Source organism: Mus musculus, chromosome 2 (genome assembly GCF_000001635.26).
Source record: "Mus musculus strain C57BL/6J chromosome 2, GRCm38.p6 C57BL/6J".
Lineage (NCBI taxonomy): Eukaryota > Metazoa > Chordata > Mammalia > Rodentia > Muridae > Mus > Mus musculus.
Window position 1 is genome coordinate 37460783 of NC_000068.7, and position 16718 is coordinate 37477500.

Here is a 16718-nt window from a genome sequence, read left to right on the forward strand (position 1 = left end):
TAAACACTACAATTAAACATGCCAAAGGAGAAGCCATTATTTTATTTTGTGTGTATTGGTGTTCTGTTTGCATGCATGTCTATCATGTACATGCTGCATGCCTGTAGAGGCCACAAGAGGGCATCAGATCCCCTGGAACTGGAGTTAAAGATGGTTGTAAGCTATCATGTGAGTGATGGGAACCAGAATCCCTCTGGAATAGCTTCAGTATTCGTAACTACTGAGCCATGTCTCCAGCCAACTCTGATCTATCAGTCGGTCAGTCGGTCTGTCTATCTATCTTATTTTACTTATTTTATGCGTGCATGGGGGTGGTCAGAGGACTAGTTTTTAGGATCTGTTCTCTTCTCCCATCAATTAGGTTCCTGAGATCAACACAAGTACTCAGGTAAGGCAGTAAGTACCTTTATCCCCTGAATCATCTCACCATACCTCATTCTATTTTCATTCAGGAGTTAGCAGGGATTTTGAGGAAGGTGGAAAAGGATTAGCTATAGGGTCATATGTAATATTTAGAAATTCTGTAACTAAGGAATTAACAACTAAGAGAGTCTAGAACAGTGGTTCTCAACCTGTGGGTCAAGACCCCTTTTGGGGGTTAAACAATTCTTTCAGAGGGGTCATGTCATCTAAGACCATCTGAAAACATGTTTATATATTTCCATTATGATTTATAACAGTAGCAAAATTACAATTATGAAGTAGCAATGAAAATAATTTTATGGTTGTGGTCAGTATAACATGAAGAACTATATTAAAGGGTCACAGCATTAGGAACGTTGAACCAGTGCTCTAAAGAGAGAGACTTTTTTGAAGGCTAGAGGAAGGGTATCAGACACTTGATAGTGAATAAAAAAGAATCTGCAACACAGGTGCTTATGTGGAACTCAGAGAAAAGATAGGTCTATGGTAGTATTAGTGTGTAATGAGATAGCAAAGGTAATAGGGAGAGGGTGGAGTGTCTAGTACAGTCAGAAAGAAAGCAACCTAAATATGCAATGGTAGGCAGGTAGGAACCAAAGCTAAAGTGATAGTTTCAGAATAAGAAAATGGTCATTTTTATTTACTTTGGGTTTTAAAATTTTACTATTGCTTTTTTGGTTGGTTGGTTTGGTTTGGTTTTTGGTTAGTTGCTTGCTTTTGTTCAAGACAGGGTTTCTCTGTGTAGCCCTTAATGTCTGTAGACCTGGCTGGCCTCAAATTCAGAGATCTGCCTGCCTCTGCATCCTGGGTGCTGAAATTAAAGGTGTGTACCACCACTACCCAGCGCATTGTGGGGTTAGTTTTGTTTTTGTTTTATTTTTTAAGAATTATTGTTATTAGATATGTATGTGGTTGTTTTGCCTAAATGTATGTCTATGCACCTTGCTAGTGTCTGGTACCATGGAGGCCAATAGATCCATAGGATATAGTATAATATAATATGCTATCAGATTTCCACTAGATGTTACAGATGGGTGTTGGCAACCATATGAGTGCTCAGAACTGAACCTAGGAAAGTTCTCTTAACCTCTGAGCCATCCATCTCTCCTGTGTCTGTGGATAGTTTTTGTTTGGTTGGTTTGTTTTTTTTTCAAGACAGGGTTTCTCTGTGTAGCCCAGGTTGTAGACCAGGTTGACTTCAAACTCAGAGATCTGATTGCTTCTGCCTTCCAAATGCTGGGATTAAAGGCATGAGCACAATTCCTGGCATCGGTGGATAGTTTTTAAAAGTGGAAATTTAATGAGAGTGAAAAGGAAAAATATTTGGAAGTGTTGCTTTTTAGTTTTTGTTATTTCTTGTTTGGGGAGTTGGGATCATGACATGTTATTCATGTTAGTTCAAACCCTGTAGTCAGGTACTCTTCTGCCTAAGCCTTCTGAATAACTGGGTCTATTATATGAGCCATCATACCTACCTAGGAAGTCAGGGTTTGGTTGGTTTGGATGACAAGGTCTTACTATGTAGCCATATGTATTACCATAGCTGTCCTGGAACTCATTATGTAGACCAGGCTGGCCTCAAACTATCCACTTGCCTCTACCTCCCAAGTGCTGACATTAAAGGCCTGTACCACCATGCCTGGCCACAAGTAAACTCACTGTTAATGGATAAGATTAATTTTAGAAACTAGAGACAATACAAAAATTTAATTTGTATCAAAAAAGTATCAGTAATTTCTATTGTGAGTACTGCTTTCCATTTCGAAACACATTAATGGACTCTATAAGAGAATGAGAATGAAAGTCTTCATTCAGCAAGCCTTAGATACATTCAAAAATCATTTGATGGCCCATGCCTTTAATCCCAGCACTTGGGAGGCAGAGGCAGGCGGATTTCTGTGTTCGAGGCCAGCCTGGTCTACAGAGTGAGTTCCAAGACAGCCAGGGATACACAGAGAAACCCTGTCTCAAAAAACTCAAAAAAAAAAAAAAAATCATTTCCTTTGTGTGTGGAGGGAACCACGATGTATGTAGAAGTCAGAGGGATGACTCCTGGGAGTTGGTTATTTTCTTCCACTGGTTTTGGGAATAGAACTCAGGTAACTAGGCTTAGTGTCAAATGCTTTTACCCACCAAGCCATCTCACTGCCCCTCAGGTGCATTGTTTTCTGTGTTTTTTTGTAGAAGTCAAAGTTGAACATAAAATTGTCATTTAATGTCACATAGCATTGAATCTGGGCAAAAAGTTTATAAAGAGATTTGATGTTGTTCCCCTCTCATTTTATTTGTTTATTTAAAGCGAAGAGTCATGATGTAGCCCAGGCTTTCTGTGAACTTAACAGTGTTGTATTTCAAACTTTTTTTTTCTTTTTTTTTTTTTTTTTTTTTTGGGTTTTCGAGACAGGGTTTCTCTGTATAGCCCTGACTGTCCTGGAACTCACTTTGTAGACCAGGCTGGCCTCGAACTCAGAAATCCGCCTGCCTCTGCCTCCCAAATGCTGGGATTAAAGGTGTGCGCCACCATACCCAGCTATTTTAAACTCTTGAGTGCATAGACACCTTCCTTCCTTCCTACCTTTCTTCTTTTTAAAATTTTATAATAGAGAGTCCTACATTCCCTGCTAAATTTGAACTTTTAATAACCCTGCCTCAGCTTTCTAAGTGCTGGGATTACTGGCATGAACCACCATTCATCGCCTGGCCTGGCCTAGCTGAGACTATTTCAATCAAAATCTCCAGTGGTCTTTCATGTATTAGTAGGATAAAAGTAACGAAAGGCCTGTCTGGGGAAAAAAAAAAAGTAACGAAAGGTTAGATGATATGAAAAATATAACACCATTGGACTTTGAAATATGTAGAAGGATGCATAAGTGAAGACTTCTACCTTAGTTGAGTTTATTTTTACTTATTTTCTTTTTTGGCTTTTTGGGTTTGTTTTGAAATAGTCTCACTATGTATATAAGCTGACTGGCCTAAAGCTCACTATGTATGTAGACAAGATTTGTCTTTGCACTCAGAAAAATCCAACTGCCTCTACCTTCCCAGTACTGGGATTAAAGACATGTACCACCATGCCCAGCCTGATTTTATTAAGATATGTAGAAAAGGAAATATCCCAGAGTTCTGCTTACCAACACGGGGCTCTTGGTAACATGTTTGAAGCTTATCACTCTTGTGAAAGAAAACAATCTCTCTTAGTGTCTACCAAACACCATGACATACTGTTCATGTCATATATATTACATAAAGATGGGAGGCCTGGGGCTGTAGTACTATTCTTAACTTGCATGTGCATCATGCATGCAGTTTGGGATTTGATCCATAACACTTTATAAACCCAGTGAGGCATCACCTGTAATCCTAGGGGTGTCATAGTTATTCTCTGCTACAAAGTGAGTTAGTGACCATCCTGAGCAACATAGGACACTGTTACTGTTCCCTCCCCCAAAGTCCTGACATTGTTTTTTCTGTAACTAGGATGTATTGTTGCACTGTAAAAAAAACAAGATTTTCTCTTCCAAGTATTCCTTTATATTTATTTAGATTAAGATAAATTACAGTGTGTGTTACAGTAAATACATAATCTCAGATGAGGGTTTCTACCTCACCTTCTCTCCACCTCTGCATTTCCTCCTGTCTTCTCAGGTCCCTCTCAGACCCCAAGTCCAGGAACTGAAACCCCACCTACCTCTTTTCTATCCAGTTATAGGCTGTCAGTATCTTTATTCAACCAATAATTTTAAATTAAAGAGCAAGGTCATAGCATTACTTGATGTAAGTGGGGATTCTCTCATTCCTGAGGTGACCAGGGCCAGTATTTAACATTACAACACACAGCGACAGACCAACCATCAACAAATGTGCAATTAAGAAGTCTGTATGTGGGGCTGGTGAGATGGCTCAGTGGGTAAGAGCACCCGACTGCTCTTCTGAAGGTCCAGAGTTCAAATCCCAGCAACCACATGGTGGCTCACAACCATCCGTAACAAGATCTGACTCCCTCTTCTGGTGTGTCTGAAGACAGCTAGCTACAGTGTACTTACATATATTAATAAATCTTTTAAAAAAAAAAAAAGAAGTCTGTATGTTTTGTTTTAGTAATATGCTGTCTAAATTAGATTGTTTAATTTTTTAGCTAATATATTTTTGAATTTTAAAAAGCCTTACTTAGTATTTGAGTGCATATAATATTGTGCGTGTATTAAGTTTTTTGTATATATATCCACATAAAGCCCTTAGTCAATATACAGTAGCTCTGTGAGATAGATATCGTATCATTTTCTCTTACAGAAACTGTATAACTAGACTGAATAATTAAGGAGTAGTATAACCAGTGTACATAGTACAACTGATGTGTAGTAAGGTTTTTTTAATTGTTTGTTTTCGTGCTGGAGGATCAAACTCTGTACCTCTCACATGCTATGCAAGTGATGTTCCACTAAGCTATAACCCCAACCCTAGGTCTAGTATTCTAATTTGGGTTTTTCCTAGCTTAAAATCGCAAGCTTTACTGTCGTAGATAAGGACAGCATTCAGGAAGTCATAGGTTTGAGGCAAACCTGGGTAATATAACAAGACCGGTCTCCATTCCTGTTTACATCTCCCCAAATAAAATTTAAATAGTATTACCTTCTCACTGGGTACCCATGTCTTTCCTATCTTTATCTGATGTTTATCCTACTTGTTTAATAAACATTTAAACATCTACATTATTCTAGGATCTAAAGATAACAGCCATTCATGAAATACAAAAAGAAGCTTAGGTTTCAGTTTACATGGTATTTAAAGGCAAGAGGATAAAATGTATTAAATAGTGGAGCGGTGTCTCGTAACTGGTGAAAATAAAATCTGAAAATAAAACATTAGTCCACAGTGTCTTAAGACAAAGGCTGTAAAGTCTCTAGAGTATTGACAGAAATATATAGCACTTTCTGTGGGGCCTCTTCAAGGTGGATGCTGGGAAGGGCTCTTACCTATCAATGGAGACTGGAGAGAAGGAGTCTACTTCCTGTGTAGTGTTTCAATAAACCACATTCCCACTGAATGACAGTTTTAGACAGTTTTCTTAGGCCTTCTGCTATTGTTGCACTATTAGCTTCAATTTAAAATAGACTGTAGACTAATTCAGCATGAAAACTAATTTAAAATACAAGCTCTAAAAGAGACTTCTCAGTACTGAGACATTAGATATTAAACAGGCATGTTTGTCTCTGCTTTAGGACCTATAGATAACAATACAGTTTTTGTCTTGGTTTCTGTCAGTTGCAGTACTTTGACCAAGACACACCACCTCACCCACGATTAATTTTGTTATCTGTAAAATAGCAGTGTGAAGATTAAATTTGAGTACATTCACCACAACATTAAAAAGCAGCATAATGTTATAACAAAAATCTTGACTGCGGGGCTGGAGAGATGGCTTGGCGGTTAAGAGCACTGACTGCTCTTCCGAAGGTCCTGAATTCAAATCCCAGCAACCACGTGATGGCTCATAGCCATCCATAATGAGATCTGATGCCCTCCTCTGGTGTGTCTGAAGACAGCTATAGTGTTCTTACATATAATAATAAGTAAAATAATAAATAAAATCTTTTTTTAAAAAAATCTTGGGGCTGGAGAGATGGCTCAGAGGTTAAGAGCACTGAGTGCTCTTCCAAAGGTCCTGAGTTCAAATCCCAGTAACCACATGGTGGCTGACAACCATTTGTAATGAGATCTGAAGCCCTCTTCTGGGATGTCTGAAGACAGCTACAGTGTACTTACATATAATAAATAAATAAATTAAAAAAAAATCTTGACTGCAATGAGAACATCACAGGGGAAACAATGCCTTTGACTCAAGTAAAAATGAGCAAGTCAGCTGAGAAACTACTGAAAGTAGAGGGAACAGGCTAAACTGTTTATCCTAATTGTTTAATAAACATTTAAACATCTACTGTACAGAAACATGGAGCTGATCATGTACAGAAGGAGGAAGCCACTGTAGGGTGAGTTACTAAGTCAAATCCTAAAGGTACTGAAGTCTGTATTCCCAGCAAAGCTCTAAGTTAATATTTACCCAACATGTCTTTTAGTTTGGTACCCTAAATCTGCATCTATTAGACTGTATAAATTTGTCTCTCTGCTAAAGTTTTGATTTATTTTCCTAACATTCCCTTTACCAGATATTTAATTTGTATCCATTCAGTGGATGGATGAAGACATTTTTCTTTTGGGTTTTCAGAAGACTATTTTTATACTTGTCAATTTCTGTATGGCCCTGGCTGTCCTGAAACTTGCACTGTAGACCAGGCTGGCCTCAAACTTAGAGATCTGCTTGCCTCTGCCTCCTGAGTGCTGGATAATTTTCAGTCTTGAACAATGTATTCTTTGAGGGTGTGTGTGTGTGTATGTGTGTGTTAATTTATAAAATTTTTGGTTTATGTTTTTGAGTATTTTGTCTGCCTATATTATGTATATACACCACATATGGGCCTGGTACCCACAGAGGATAGAAGACATGTGGCCCCCTGGAACAGGAATTATAGATGTTATGAATTACCATGTGTATGCTAGGAAGAGAACCTGAGTCTTCTGTAGGAACGGACAGTGCTCTCCACTGTTGAACTATGTTCTTCGCCCTCATTTGATCATTTTTGTAACAAGGACTTACTATATGCCCAAGTCTGACCTCAGACATACACAGTCCTCCTGTCTCATCATCCTATTAGGATTATGAGTGAACATCACTGTACCCTTCCTCGCTATAAAGTTATATATGGTCTTGTAAATATATTTTGTTTATTTTATTGTAACAGAGTCTACCAGTGCAGCTCTGTTTGGCCTAGAATTCATAGCTACATAGACCAGGCAGTCCTGGAACACAGAAAGATCTGCCTGTTTTCACCTCCAGACTGTCTAGTCCTTCTTTCTGTCTGTCTGTCTGTCTGTCTGTCTGTCTTTCTGTCTTTCTCTCATTTTGTTCTGTTTTTCAAAATGAGGTTTCTACATGTAGCTTTTACTGTCCTAGAACTCACTTTGCAGACCAGGCTGACCTTGAAGTCACAGAGATCCACCTGCCTTTGCCTTCTGGTGCTAGGATTAAAGGCATGAGCCAACATTGTTCAGTTCTGACTCTTTAATCTTTAAGCAGGAGAAGAATAACTAAAAGACAACAGAATGTCCAGAATAGAGTTTATCCTCCTTATCTGTGCCATTAGCTGGTTAAATGATTTTCCTTGGGGTTGCTATTTTCTTATGTTCAATATTATTGATGATTTTTGTGTGTGTTTTTCTGCTTAATACTTAGAAATGGTGCAATTCTAGATGATAGGTTAAACCTTAGAAGAGCAAATAGTATTTGGCATATGATGTGTGCTTTGTATATATTCAATTAAAAATTTAAAGCACAGGTTGGAGCGATGGCTCAGTGGTTAAGAGCACTTATTGGTCTTGGAGAGGATCAGTTCTCAGTGTACACAGGTTAGCTTACAACCATCATCATTAACTTCAGTTCCAGGGGATCTGAAGCCCTCTGGTCTATACACATGTATATATACACAAATAAAATGATAATCTTAAAAAATTCCAAAGTGTAAACGAACACTTAAGTTGGAAAGGTTAAACACTTAGCTTTATTGATGTTGTTGAACATAGAACTGTACCTATTTCTTTTTATAATGTTTTTATTGATTCGAGTCCTAAGAAATTAAGATAGAGGAAGGTTCAAGTTTTAATGTATATTTCCCAGTTGTAGAGTTTCTGCTTTCTCTGTCTTGAATTTATCTCTTATATATTAATGTGAAATACAGTTTGCTATACCATCCTAGTATTTTAAATTTTAGTATTAATAATGCTAGGGAACCGTAGTTATTACACTTTCACAATAACCAAGTGTTTTAACTTCATTTATGTGTAAAGCAATACAAATTAAAGTCCAGAATACTGTTGAGTTCATCTTTGCTTCTGTAAGCCAAGACCTGAGTTGCAATATGTGCCAAAGGCAGCCCTATAAGTAGGTGGTGTTATTGTAAGAGGAGTGTTTTAATTATATGGAATCTGAAATATCTTGACCTACATAGCACAGAATATCCTTATCAGAATGAATGAAAAGCTTTTTTTTTTAAAGAATAGAGCATAACTAAATATATGGCAGACATTTTATATGAATCTTTATGGTTTTTGTTTTTCAGGCATTAAAAAAATATTTAACCATTCATGAGTTGAGCCTCATTCTTGAGTTATGGATGACAAGGCCTCTGTTGGAAAAATCAGTGTCTCATCAGACTCAGTGTCTACTCTTAATAGTGAAGATTTTGTCTTGGTTTCCAGGCAAGGAGATGAGACACCATCTACAAATAATGGGAGTGATGATGAGAAGACGGGACTCAAGGTAAAGTTTGACAGCCAAAGTGTGCCTTGCTAAACCCTGTGCACAACTTGGAGCTAATAAATAAAAGAGTAAGCTACGGAGAACACAGGATTGATAGATATACTTTTCAATGGTGTTGAGTTTTGCATATACTTAATGAGTTACTCTTATTTTAAGGATTTTTATTTTGATTAGCTTCTTAAATTTTTTAAAGCTCCTACCAAAACTCTTATGGTATAAACTTTTTAAACTTTAGGATTGCTCCCTTTTCCCAGTACTCAGGAGGCAGAAGCAGGCAGATCTCTTGTTTGAGGACAGCCTGGTCTACAAAGTGATTTCTATGGTAGTCAAGGCTGTTACACAGAGAAACCCTGTTTGGGGAGGGGGGGGGGGAAGAGAGAGAGAAGGAGAGGGTAGGAGAAGGGGAGAGAGAGAGAGAGAGAGAGAGAGAGAGAGAGAGAGAGAGAGAGAGAGAGCGGGAACATGTGGAAGCATGAGTTCGAGCATTCAGGGGAGGGGGAGTGGTAACAAAGGAGAGAACAGGAAGGAAGGGCGGGGGATGATATTTATGGTGAGTTCCAAATGAAAAGAAGAAAACTGTACAAGACCGGAAGCTTTCCAAAGGCAGCAGCAGAGTCTCCAGCAGAGTAACATGGAACATCATGTATGATCTGAGGGCCTGCAAGCTTCTTGCATGTTTGGTTCTATTGGAGCTTGATGGCAAACTTGAACTTTGTTCTAAATGTAAGGAGAAATTTTGGAAGTTTTGAATGGGAACATGATCTAATTTACATTTTAAAAAGCTAACTTGCTGAGAGCAGCTTCCATCATAACAGCATGACCTACTCCCCAGAAGCACTGGTGACAATTATTAAAACAAAAATAAAAAAGAGCATTAAAGTCTTTGGAGAACTTTGAAAAGAAATGCAGCAAATGAAAAGTCTTAATCATGAAACTGTAAGAATCTCTTACTTTAAGCATCCCCATCTTGTTCTTTCTCTTACCTGACTGAGAGAAAAAAGTTATATCTGCTCTCTATAGCATAATCAAGAAGATGGCCAGGGAGGAATGGAGGAATGGTATTAAAACATACTGCATGGGAAAAAGTAATAAGCTAGAAAGAAAATGGGGTTCAGCAGGGTCATTGTCCCCACTGTTCCAGAGCACTGACTCAGAGTTTGTCCTTAGGCAACTGGAGAGCCATAAAACAGCTCTCAGTGTCTTCACTGTCAACAAATGTAAACAATAAGAAGCCTTGAGGGGGGCTTATCAGGGTCTTTAGTCATATATCTTGGCTACAGTGTCTAATTCAACCAAACAAAACCCCCAAAACAGAAAAACAAGTGAGACATTATTATCCATACACTGAGAAGAAAAAAAGCAGACAACAGAAACTTCTAGTCAATGACCATTGAATCTAATGTGCAGTGCTTCCAGGACAGCCAGAGCTACACAGACAAAACAAAACAAAACAAATGAAGTTTTTCAAAGTAGTCTTTTCTGCTATGACCAGCATATTAAATAGTATCATGCTTACAGAACAGATGTATGCTTAGCAGTGACATCAACTACTACAGATAATATCAGTAAGGGGGCTGCTGGAAAGATGGATTAGCAGGTAAGAGCACTGGCTACTCTTTCAAAGGACCCAGGTTAGATTCCCAGCACCGACGGAGTGACTCACAGCTGTCTGTAGCTTTAATTTCAGGAACTCTGCTGACCTCTTTTGTCCAAACTAGCCATAAGGAAATAAAGAGCTGGCTGAAAATTTCAGAACTAAAAAGTGAATAATAAGCATAAATGTTTGGTGATTTTAGTCTTCAGAATGTCCTCTAATGTAGCTTGCTCTTTTAACTTTTTTCTTTTTCTTTTTTTTTTTTTTTTTAAAGATTTATTTATTTATTATATGTAAGTACACTGTAACTGTCCTCAGATACTCCAGAAGAGGGCGTCAGATCTCATTTCAGGTGGTTGTGAGCCACCATGTGGTTGCTGGGATTTGAACTCAGAGCCTTCGGAAGAGCAGTCAGTGCTCTTAACCACTGAGCCATCTCGCCAACCCTTAACTTTTTTCTATATTGATTATTATTATTATCTTTGTATTTTGTAATTAGTACCAATACTTGGTTTTGTTACCTGTTGCTTGTTTTTCAACACTGAGCAGTCTTGCATTTGTTCACTTTCTTTTATGAGCAACTAATGATAAACTATTACAGCCCATGATATAACTTAGTAAAAAACAAAAGAAACAAAAAACAGAAAAAGATAAAGTAAGTATTCCAATACAGTACTTTTATTTCTCAGGACTGACTGTCCTACATTGTCAGACACATTTACTCATGTGTCTCAGCACTTTGAAGACCCATTTGTATCAAATAAGTCTTCCACAGAAATAAAGGAGATTTATTTATTGGAGTAGTCATAAAATATATGTAAAATTTTACTGTAGTTGACATTTCTTTCAACTTTTAAAAGGAAGAACATTTCCTTAAGTAAAGCTATTAAACAGACAATGTTAATGTTGCTATGTTACCTATTTCTGAACATTATTTTTAGATTCATTGTATACTTTTTACGTAAAACAACAACTACAGCCTTTATTTGTTACAGATCATCCATTTACAACAATTTAAAGATATCCTTATAATAAAAGAAATGGTGATACTTTGCTTTAGAACATGGACCCACTTAAATTAGTGCTGGCCTCTCATTTTACTGATTGCATGTATTTGTGCTTAGATTGTAGGAAATGGAAGTGAGCAGCAGCTTCAGAAAGAGCTAGCAGATGTGCTGATGGATCCTCCCATGGACGACCAGCCAGGGGAAAGGTCACAACTGGATGGTGAAGGAGATGGGCCTCTTTCTAATCAACTCTCAGCTTCATCCACCATTAATCCTGTGCCTCTGGTAGGGCTTCCGAAACCAGAGATGAGCCTGCCAGTGAAACCTGGACAAGGAGGTTAGGATTACTATCTTGCTTGTGTAATCTGATGTTATTGTTTTTTTGTTTGTCTTTTGTTTTTTTTAAAGACAGAGTTTCTCTATATAGCCATGGCTGTCCTGGAACTCACTCTGTAGACCAGGCTGGCCTCGTACTCAGAAATCCGCCTGCCTCTGCCTCCCTGGTGCTGGGATTAAAGGCATGCGCCACCACGCCCAGCTTAAGATTATTGTTTTGAATACTTGTGTCTTCTGTACTAGATTCAAGAACAGAATGAAAACCATCATAAGTTCTCTAAAGCTCCATATTCTAGATTTGAGATGTTGTCAGATGTATATGACATTCTGATTTCTCCTTTAACTGTATTTCTGTTACAACAAAGAATTAAAAACAGTAGTTACAGTATACTGAGAAGGAAGTCTATCCTTTTTTCAGGTGGCTTAAAGAGTCTTCCAGGAAATGGAAATCTGATGAGTTCAAATCCAGACATTACTATAAAACCTTGTTTCAGAAAATCAGAAACAACCAAAATTTTCCAGGAAAGAAGAATTTTGATTACGGTGTTAGAAAATAAATGTTTGCTCCAGGCATAACCTCTCAGAATGCAAGGTGGAAGTGGGAGGTACAGAGCAGAAGGCCTGAACAGTTAGGAAAGCTCATCTGCAAGAACAGTTTATTAACTTGGAAGCAGAGTGTTAAAGGATGTAATGAAGAAGCTAGCTGTGTATTGGAAACATTGTAGCTGCAACCAGAAGACATCAGCATTTTCAGAATACTTGGATACTACACATATATTTGGTTTAAATGTAAGTTATAAAATCAAAAACAAGTGAGGAGATGGTATTAATCAGGAATCAGATATGACTCTCAGGTCACATTTTCAGTTTGGAATTAACATCAATTTGTAAAAATCTTGGTATTAGAGTTCCATCTAGTATGAGTTGCTTGGCTCCCATGGACATGTTTTTGCCCCCTGGAATATAACATACTGTCTTAATTAGCACTTGATTTTCGAACCTGATAATTCTTTTAGATGTTTACTTGCTGTTCATATCAATACTATTGTTTTTGGTTTCTTTCAGATTCTGAAGTATCAAGTCCTTTTACACCAGTGGCTGATGAGGATAGTGTGGTTTTCAATAAACTAACTTACTTAGGCTGTGCTTCAGTAAATGCTCCCCGGAGTGAAGTGGAAGCCTTGAGGATGATGTCCATCTTGAGAAGTCAGTGTCAGATTTCTCTGGATGTAACCCTCTCAGTGCCGAATGTATCTGAAGGAACTGTGAGGTGAGAGTGGCCCCTGTGAAGTGCTGCTGCACAAGGGAGCACGGTAGATAGTATATGCCATACTTATCTACTTGAATTGCAACCCTCATGAAAAATGCTCATTTGTTCGTTCTCCATATCCCAATCCTCAATGAAATATTATAAATTTAAATGACTTGTAGATAGTCGATCTATAGTGACCATGAAAGAGGTCCCCTTATATTTTAAAATCAGAAATGAAATCAGAGACCAGAGAAGTCCTGGAAATGAGTATTGGTTATACTAATTCAAACTAATAAAGATAACTAAGTTTGATGATTGTTACCAACTAATTAAATACAAAATTGCTAAATAATTACAGGAAATGTGTTTCAGAAAAGTAACAAAATAATATGCGTTTTAAAAAAACCCTCTTAATTTTACTTTCCTATTGATAAACACAGTCAAAAATCTTGGCTCATCAATACTCTTTATACAGGCTGAGGAAATAGCTGTGTTCTCACAGGGTAATATAAATTCAAAGCATTTTGGCTCTTGCTTATGATCCCAGTGCTGGAGAGGCAGGGACAAATGGATCCCTAGGTCTCACTGGCTCGCCAGCCTAACCTACTTGGCAAGTTCCAAGACAGCAAATCAGTAAATTTCTTTGGGTAAATGTGTCTTACATTCTCTCACTTACTCTCACAGCATAAGTTAGAGCTCCTTGGGGTTCTTCCACTTTTAACAGTGTTGCCAGGACCTTTCCCCATGGTTAGCTTTGCCCTGCAATATGCCATTTACAAAGTGTCTTCTTGACCTTTCATACTTCTGTCTTTAATGGTCTGAAGAGAGACTAGAATATTGTACCTGTCACATGAATAGGTTTTATTTAATGATGTCCTTTTGCAAGCATCCTTTGAGGTTTTATGTGTTGTCAGTTTTTCTGCTTTGTTATGAACTGTTATTTTTTTACTTTTACAAACAGGACATTCTTTTAAGAAGATAATCATATGCAAAGGTCTTAGTCTGTTTTGGTAGTCTTAATTTATGTACTGATCTTGTCTTTATTTAGTTAGTAGGCTATAAGAATTATATATTTGCTGCCCCAGCAGTGGCAGCTTAATCCCAGTAGTTGGAAAGCAGAGGCCAGCCTGGTCTACAGCTTAATTTCCAGGATTGCCAGGACTGCACAGAGAAACTGTCACAAAAACAAAAACCCAAAACCAAACAAAAAGAACCAGATTTGCTGATATTTATACCTTTCTACATGTGTGTCCCAAACATAAAACTGTCTAGATTTAGTATCATAGAATTATGTGATACAACCTCAACATCCACATATGAATTATGTATCACAATTCAACATCAACATGGCTAGTATACTAGAAGTAGCTTATATAATCATCTCTCTGGACAAATACCCTAATGTAAACATAACAAATAATAATATATAGTATATATATAACATAATAAAAATAATAAAAATAAATTAAGTCCTGTTATAAATACAAGTTGCTCATTATTAATCTCTTGCCTTTTTGTCTGGATAGACTTTTAGATCCTCAAACAAACACTGAAATAGCAAACTACCCTATCTACAAAATCCTCTTCTGTGTCAGAGGACATGATGGGACTCCTGAGAGTGACTGTTTTGCATTCACTGAAAGTCACTACAACGCAGAGCTCTTCAGGATACATGTCTTTCGCTGTGAAATACAAGAAGCTGTAAGTGTTTTGTTTTGTTTTGAGACGTGATTCCCTGTATACCTCTGGATGTCCTGTCACTGATTTCATAGACCAGGCAGGCCTCAGAAGAGAGAAATGCAAATGAGATTTCACCACTATCTCTGTTGCTACAAGTGCCACAGACGGGCAGATGGTTCAGTGAGTAAGATGCTTGCTGCACAAACATGAGGACCTGAAAACCATCCCCAGCACCCACACTAACAAGCTAGTCATGGTACATGTCAGTAACCCCAGCATAGGCAGATCCTGGGGCTTGCTGGCCAGCCATTGTAGCCTAAACAGAGGGTTCTAGGTTCAGTAAGAGACGCTGCCTCAAAAAATAGAAAATAGGTGAAGACACCCAATTGCAACTTCTGGCCTCCATGTACATACACACCAGTGAGCACACTTGTGCACTTGCACATACAGTGCTGCAGTAGGTGTGGTCTGTTGGTTGAATAGATTCACAACCTTATCCAAACAGTGAGACATTTGCAAGTTGTTTTGTTATTAGTAGGTCCTAAACTTGTTAGAGCCACATGTGGTTATTAACATGTGTATTTACATAAATTCTAGCATTTAGGGAGTATTTTTTATTAGTTTTCTAATATATTTTTTCTTTTATTGGATATTTTCTTTATTTACATTTAAAATGTTATCCCCTTTTCCGCTTTCTCCTCCTGAAACCCCCTGCTTCTATGAGGGTGCTCCCCCCATCACCCACCCACTCCCACCTTCCTACCCTGTCATTTTCCTACACTGGGGCATCGATCTTTCACAGGACAAAGTGCCTCTCCTCCCATTGATGCCCGACAAGGCCATCCTCTGTAACATATGAGTCCCTCCAAGTGTACTCTTTGGTTGGTGGTTCACTCCCTGGGAGCTCTGGGGGTGTGGCTGGTTGATAATGTTGTTTTTCCTATGGGGTTGCAAATCCTTTCAGCTCCTTCAGTCCTTTCTCTAACTCCTCCATTGGGGACCCTGTGCACAATCAAATGGTTGGCTGCGAGCATCCACCTCTATACTTGTCAGAGCAGATCCTCTCAGGACACAGCTATATCAGGCTCCTGTCAGCACTTCTTGACATCCACAACAGTGGCTAGTTTTAGTGACTATATATGGGATGGATCCCCAGGTGGGGCAGTCTCAGGATGGCCTTTCCTTCCATCTCTGCTTCACATTTTGTCTCTGTATTTGCTCCTGTGAGTATTTTGTTCTCCCTTCTAAGAAGGACTGAAGCATCCACACTATGGTCTTCCTTCTTTTTGAGCTTCTTGTGATCTGTGAATAATATCTTGGGTGTTCTGAACTTTTGGGCTAATATCCACTTATCAGTGAGTGCAAACCATGTGTTTTCTCTTGTGATTGGGTTACCTCACTCAGGATGATATATTCTAGTTCCACCATTTGTGTTAAGAATTTCATGAAGTCATTATTTTAATAGTTTAGTAGTACTCAATTGTGTAAATGTACCACATTGTCTGTTTCCATTACTCTGTTGAAGGAATTCTGGGTTCTTTCCACCTTCTAGCTATTATAAGTAAGGCTGCTATGAACATAGTGGAACATGTGTCCTTGTTATATGTTGGAGCATCTTCTGTGTATATGTCCAGGATTGATATAGCTGTGTGTGGAGAGCCACCCTCAGGTTGCACTATGTCCAATTTTCTGAAAAACCACCAGACTGGTTTCCAGAGTGGCTATACCTGCTTACAATTCCATCAGCAAAAGAGGAGTGTTCCTCTTTTTCTACATCCTTGCCAGCATCTGCTATCACTGAGTTTTTTATCTTAGCCATTCTGACGGGTGTGAGGTGAAATCTCAAGGTTGTTTTGATTTGCATTTCTCTGATGACTAAAGGATGTTGGATGTTTCTTTAGCTGCTTCTCAGCCATTCGATATTCCTCAGTTGAGGATTCTTTCTTTAGCTCTGTAACCCATTTTTTGATTGGGTTATTTGATTCTCTGGAGTCTAACTTCTTGAGTTCTTTATACATAATGGATATTAGCCTTCTATCAGCTATAGGATTGTTA

At 38.2% G+C, this 16718-nt stretch overlaps 1 protein-coding gene across 9 annotated transcripts in view; it reads left to right on the top strand.

The window, feature by feature from the left end:
• Positions 1-16718, top strand: part of Rabgap1 (RAB GTPase activating protein 1) — a 130158-nt gene that overhangs the window by 17520 nt on the left and 95920 nt on the right. For 7 of the 9 annotated variants that reach the window (NR_156419.1, XM_006497997.4, NM_146121.2 and 4 more), the window contains exons 2-5: positions 8595-8794; positions 11513-11732; positions 12797-13001; positions 14510-14684. Coding sequence is in view for 8 of the 9 variants with exons in the window: in XM_006497997.4 (XP_006498060.1) it covers positions 8645-8794; positions 11513-11732; positions 12797-13001; positions 14510-14684 (750 nt within the window). In the remaining variant the exon portion in view is untranslated. The remainder of the gene's footprint in view (positions 1-8594; positions 8795-11512; positions 11733-12796; positions 13002-14509; positions 14685-16718) is intronic. The other 2 variants (XM_006497995.4, NM_001362958.1) reach the window with 1 other exon arrangement.